The sequence below is a fragment of the Octodon degus genome, unplaced genomic scaffold (genome assembly GCF_000260255.1).
Source record: "Octodon degus isolate 3935 unplaced genomic scaffold, OctDeg1.0 scaffold00024, whole genome shotgun sequence".
Classification (NCBI taxonomy): domain Eukaryota; kingdom Metazoa; phylum Chordata; class Mammalia; order Rodentia; family Octodontidae; genus Octodon; species Octodon degus.
Genome location: NW_004524600.1, coordinates 4,669,359 through 4,675,429, shown reverse-complemented (window position 1 = coordinate 4,675,429; position 6,071 = coordinate 4,669,359). Strand labels below are relative to the sequence as shown.

At 40.6% G+C, this 6,071-nt stretch overlaps 1 protein-coding gene across 1 annotated transcript in view; it reads left to right on the top strand.

Annotated features, from left to right (window-relative positions):
- Window positions 1–1,499: 1,499 nt before the first annotated feature.
- Tmem242 (transmembrane protein 242) overlaps window positions 1,500–6,071 on the top strand; it is a 26,429-nt gene continuing 21,857 nt past the window's right edge. The window contains exons 1-2 of the mRNA XM_004628503.2: window positions 1,500–1,629; window positions 1,937–2,037. Of these exons, the coding sequence (XP_004628560.1) occupies window positions 1,542–1,629; window positions 1,937–2,037 (189 nt within the window). The 5' untranslated portion in view covers window positions 1,500–1,541. The remainder of the gene's footprint in view (window positions 1,630–1,936; window positions 2,038–6,071) is intronic.

Below are 6,071 nucleotides of genomic sequence, written 5' to 3'. Positions count from 1 at the left end.
CATAAATGTAAACAGTTACATTCACCGTTATCTCTGAGTGGAAAGAAAAAGTGAAAGCCCGTTTGACCTTTAGCAAATTAGCAGAGAATTTATCAGCCTAAAGGGCCCTTGCAGATTCTGACATCGTGTTTCCGAGGATCTCAAAAGTCAAACACATTCCCAGTGGTCTTGTCCACACAGAAACAGAGCAGTAGTTCTTGCAGCTTATCGACAGAACCCTCACGAAGGTTTTAAACTCTCTTTCCCTGGACCTTCAGAGCTATACTCTCCAGTGATAGCATCTGGGCATCTCCAAATAATTTTTAAAATTTCCATAAGCAATCCAGTCAAACAACTATTCTAGTTAAAGTGGCAGTAATTAAAGTAAATATTTATTGCTTATTTTTGCCAACTACCATGCTAACTTTTTATATGCATTGTTCCATTTAATTTTGCGGCAACCCTATGAAGTTTGTACTGTTTATTTAACAAATGAGGAAAACAGAGCTATAGGCTGCCCTAAATTCATAAAGCTAAAAAATGATTTAGGTCCTGAACCTAGGTTTGAGCTACTATATGAATTTAGCGGATGCAAAACTTATTGCATTCATTTTCTCGTTCATCTGACAAGCATTAGTGTGCAGGACCAGCTCCTGTGCTGACAGCTGGGGAATATAAAAATATAGAACCCCATTTCTATCTTCAGGAAGCCATGTCTTAAGAGTGATCAGGAAACAAAAAAGGCAGACAGACCTACTGCTTTGTTTCAAACGATGGTATCCTGTGTTTCTGAGAAGTCGGGAGGACTTTCTACCAACTTCTGGCCTCCTCCTCTCAATTGTCACTAACTAAAGTTGTCACCAGCCTCTCAGACTGTGAAAGCCAGGCAGCCCTGCCTGCTCCCAGCAGCTGGTGGGCGACCGCAGAGCCTCTGATCCCAAGGTCTTAGAGTGGGTTTCTGAGTGCTCTCTCACCCCGCCAATCACCCCGGGGAGGGAGGGCACCCCCGTAGGGCTGATAGGGGGCGCTTTTCCAGGATAAAGCCTCTAACCCCAAGCAGCATGGTGTCGAATTTCCTCAGAAAGGTACCGAGACTGAGGCCTGGCGTTTTGGAACCGAGGGATGTTCACGGGGCAAATCTTTGCACGCAGTGTAATGCTGAAGGGAACCTGGGCGCTGCTGGGGTCTCGATGCAGGCTCTCGATGCAGGCTCGCGCTGGGCTCCTAGCCCCATCCGCGACGTCCTACTGCCTCCTAGAGTCAGGAATGGGTATTCTTCCAAGTAGACAAAATTGTTAACGTCGTGCAATCGCCGTCTTGGGAAGGCAGTAAACCCTCTCTGGGAGACCGCTTTGGAAGCTACTGCCCCCGGCGCCGAGCTAGGGACACTGCTGGGAGCCGCCGCCCCCTCCCGGCCAGCGGCGGCGCAGCGACTGGACCGCGGACCGGTCTTCAGGTTGCACAAGGAGGAGGTGGGGCAGCCGCGGAACTTTTCTCCTCCGCCTCCCGCCCGCTTCCACCCGGACCCTGTTGGTGTCGGACGCCCTAGGGGAGACTGAAACATGGAGACGGCAGGTTCCGGGTCTGTGGAGGCCTCCTCTCCACTGGAGGCTCGGGGCTCCACGGAAGACCGGCTTTTCTTGGTTAAAGGTGTGGTATGGTGAAGTGCAGTCACGATCTTTGTTTTCCTCTCTGGGAGAATCTGTAAGCCGCTGTCCCCGGGGAGAGGGGCGGGAACCTGTTGCAGTTCTCTCCAAGAGCGAGCCCTGCCTCAGCAGGACCCCAGGAGCCAGGGGCGGTGAGGTCGCGCCGGTTTCCCAGTCGCTGTCATTGGCCTTTGGCAAACATCGTTGAGCCATGATTTGTCGACTTTCAAAAGTAATGTTGAATGTGATGTAAACGTTGTAAGGGTTCCGTACATCTTTGTAACTTGACCCTTCTCCCTCAAACCTGGCAGGTGGAATCTTCCTGGGTTCTGTTGCTGCAGCAGGGATGCTAGCTGGATTTGTTACAACATTGTCACTGGCTAAAAAGAAAAGCCCTGAATGGTTCAATAAGGTTTGTAACACTGAAATCCATTTCATAGGATTGTTGTTGCTTACAATAAAGGCAACTTTTTGCATAAGAAAGGCGAAGAATATTGATGGCTTTTCATATTGCATTGAGAAAACAGTATGTATACCTCATGGACTCAAAAAGTGCACAAATGAAATGATGATTTTTTTTGTCTTTTAAAAAGAAATATGTGCTTTCTTAAATTTTACTAGAATGTTTCAAGAATTCCAAAGCTTATCTTGTGCATTCATGCTCACAGCGTGACTTTAAATGTAGGTAATTCACTCTTAGTAGTTAGAGGCCCCTATTTTTATGTATCACCTGGTGAGAATAAATAATGCCAATTAAATTATTGATACTGACTGCAAGAGGCATTAATGGCAGAGAGGTTTAACTGCTGAAATAAAATTCATCTTAGTACTGATGAAAACCATGTCAGCTCCTTGAATACAAGGATCAGACACCACTGTAGTCCCAGTCCCTAGAAGAACACCTGACATAGAGTAGGTATTCAGTAAACTGATGAGTTGACTGTAACCTAGTTAGCAGAAAATTCTTACTCAATGAGCAAGATTAAACAATTGTCCTCATGTACTTCACTTAACTGGTTAGTAAGAAATTTCCTTCATGTTTACTTGTAGTTACTTATGTTTTGTCCTGTCTCTGCCTTCTCATCTCATTTAGCTTATTTATGCATTACTTCATTTTGTCTCAACCAATATTTACTTGAGATCTCTTATATGTCTGGCACTGTAGTAGTTAGACACAAGAGATACAAACATGAACAATACCTCTGAGTCTTAGGAACCAAAGTGTTTAGAGTGGTGGACACATACTAAATATTCCAAGAACTATATACTTACAGATTGATGTGTACTATGGAAGGGAAGTGTTATGTGAAAAATCAAATCTGTTGAATTTCCTATTTACCTTTAATAATCTTACTTAAGCCTTATAAATTCTGTGATGACCGATAATCTACATTTAAAATGCATTTGGGGGGCCAAGGAGATGGCTCAGTAGGATAAGCGCTTGACTGGCAAACGCAAGGATCTGAGTTCAATCCCCGGTTCCACAAAAAAAATAAATAAATAAAAAATAAAAATAAAATAAAATAATAAAATGCGTTTGGATTCCCTCTGAATACTTGAGGAGTTACCCAGAGCTACCCAAATCATCACTACTGTGTACCTTGTGGATCGTTTTATCACTATAGTGTAAGGATCTCAATATTTTATACAACAATTTTGAAAGAATATACTGCAGCCATATGACTACCTTTTTTTTTTTTTTTTGCAGTACCAGGAATTGAACTGAGAATCTTGTGCTTGCCAGGCAGGCGCTCATGCCATTGAGCTATCTCCACAGCCTCTAAACATCTTTTATTACATTAGACATGTAAAAGATTAGCAAATATATAAAACTCTCTGCACATTTTTTGAAAAGTTATTTTTTCATAAAAACTTTATAATTGACTTTTAAAATGTGAGTTTCATAGTTTTATTTTCTAAGTAAATATTGGTAAAAATATAATCTCCACATAATTGAAAATTTTTAGAGTCCAAGCCTAAAGGAATCTTTTTGTGTGTGTGTGTATTTTAGGGAAGAGTCCACAGGGTGTTCAGGGTCTCACAACTAGATTGGACTCGTAGTGATCTGCCTGTTTACAGCCTCCCAAGAGCTGAGATTACAGGCTTGCTCCACCACGCCCAGTCTCTGTTGCCATCTCAGCATGCCCCGGGAGCAGGGCTGGCACAACAGGCCCAGGGGATCAAACCCCCAGCCCGTGTGCCTGCTTCCAGGTGCTTTAATCCGCTGAGCTATTTGGCTGGCCCTTAAAAGAATCTTGAGACCAGAAAATTTTAGAACCTTACTCTCCTGGATAGTTAAATATGTTATGTAAATTTCTATTTCCCTCTGGGAAATATGGAATTAGAACATCTTATCCAGACTTTGAAGAGTAAATTGATTTGTAGAACTGAGGTTCTGGAACACACAGTTAAAGAGTTATACTGGCCAAACACCAGTTTAAGAATATCACTTAGGCAGTATACTTCAAAGTCAGCATTCACAGTAGTAACATGATACCTAACATCTGAACGCTTAGCTTACTATGTGCTAAGTACTCTTCTAGGGGTTCTACTCACTTAACCCCCACAAAACCATGTGAGACAGTGATAGTGTAGGTCATTCATAGCTAACAGCAGAAAACTGGGCCTCACGTGGATTAATATACTTGCCTAAAATAAAACTCTCTCCATCTTTGTGGGGTTTTTTTGCATAACAAATGATATCACTTTTACCAATAAGTTATTTAAGTAAACTACTAGCTTCTTAAGTATTCATTACAATACAGATGCAAACTAAAGCACCAAAAACTTTAAAATGACCCATTTTTGGTGGAAAGCTGCCTACATTGCTTGTGTTCTGGAAGATGATAGTTTCTTCAGCGTCTTTGTTTTCATTATCTTACTTAAGTCCTATGCTCGAAAGCTGGGATTTGAAAAGCAATGGTAAGAACTCAGTGAACATATGTTTTTCTTTGTAATTCTTTGAATAAGCAGTAAGAGGACGGTGCAAGTTGAGGTGACCAGAGAGTTCATGCTTGAGCTTCTTTGATCTATTAAAATAGACCAGTACTTTTTGTGAGATACTTCTCACACATCAGTTGCAAAAAATGATTGTGAGACTAAATGAGGTGCTGTAAGTGAATTACATGTATATGTGTCTATTCTGTTAGAACAATTGAAAATACAGAATTAATGTATGATAAATTAATGCTAAATTATACTAATAGAAAGTTTACTTTTCTGATGCACTTTAATTCAGGGCCTTAGCTTAGTACTGTAACACAGCAAAACTTCATTAAATAACTGAGTTATTTCATGACTCATTTATGTAAATGGATAAAAAAGAGCAAGTTGTCTTTCATCCTACTGATAGAGCTATAATATTAAGTAGATTGAGCATTCTGTTTAAAAACCCATTTGACTTAAATAATATTAATTTTTAATAGAGAGTATGAATGACATTTTTCCCACCCAGAGGAAAAGCTTGTGATTCAACTTTTTAAAACTTAAGGATCAACTTTTAACACCAACTTTCCAGTAAAATTTATTTTTTAAAGCATGTAGTGGACAACAGCTTGTTACAACTAATTACATGTACACATTTTTAAAAAGAATCTTAAGTTAGGCAAAATTAATAATTGATTGTACACGTTGTCATTTAGAGTTATATTTATATATAGTCACCTTTTTAAAACTAGGTTTAGTTAAACAAACATGGGTTTATGTGGACAGTGAAAATATACACCTAAGTGAATTCTGCCTTCTTTAGGGAAATAATAGATTTTTAGTGTGTGTTTTTAAAATAAAATGTAGGTCAAAGAATTTCACTGACCCTGGTAGAATATTTGCTTACTGCCACTGCTTCTGGATGAAAATTCAGGGCAATTAAAAGTCATTTGATTTATGTGAAATGTGTGGTGTCTGGGAAATTATGCTGAAATTAAACATAGGAAAAGAATAAGAAGGTATATTATTTTATGCCATAGAAAATAACTGAAGAAAGATCTCTTGGTCTTGATGTGGTTAGCTCTAAGGTATATTTATAAAAGCTGTCACTCAGCAAATCGAGTGCCCCCCAGGTCTAGTCATGGCACTGGGCACAGGGATGTAGATCAACAGCAGAGGCTTTTTTAACACTAGGAGCAGTCTGTGCTGTTATAAAGCAGACATACAGAAGAAAAACTTACTCTGGGCCTATGGCACATGACTTAATTCTAGCTCCTCGGGAGGATGGGGCAGGAAGACCAAGTTTAAGCATAGCCCAGGCAATTTAGAAAGACCCTGTTTCAAAATTAAAAGCAATAAAGAGGAGTAGGGTATTATTGCTCAGTGGTAGGGCATCCCTGAGTTTGATCCTTAAAAGATTCCCTGCCAGGGGGCCTGCCCCTTAGCTCAGTTCTTTAAGTGGCTGCTTCAACAAAGCAGTCAGGCTCAGGTTGCTGTGGTTCGATCCCCACAACTCAAGCC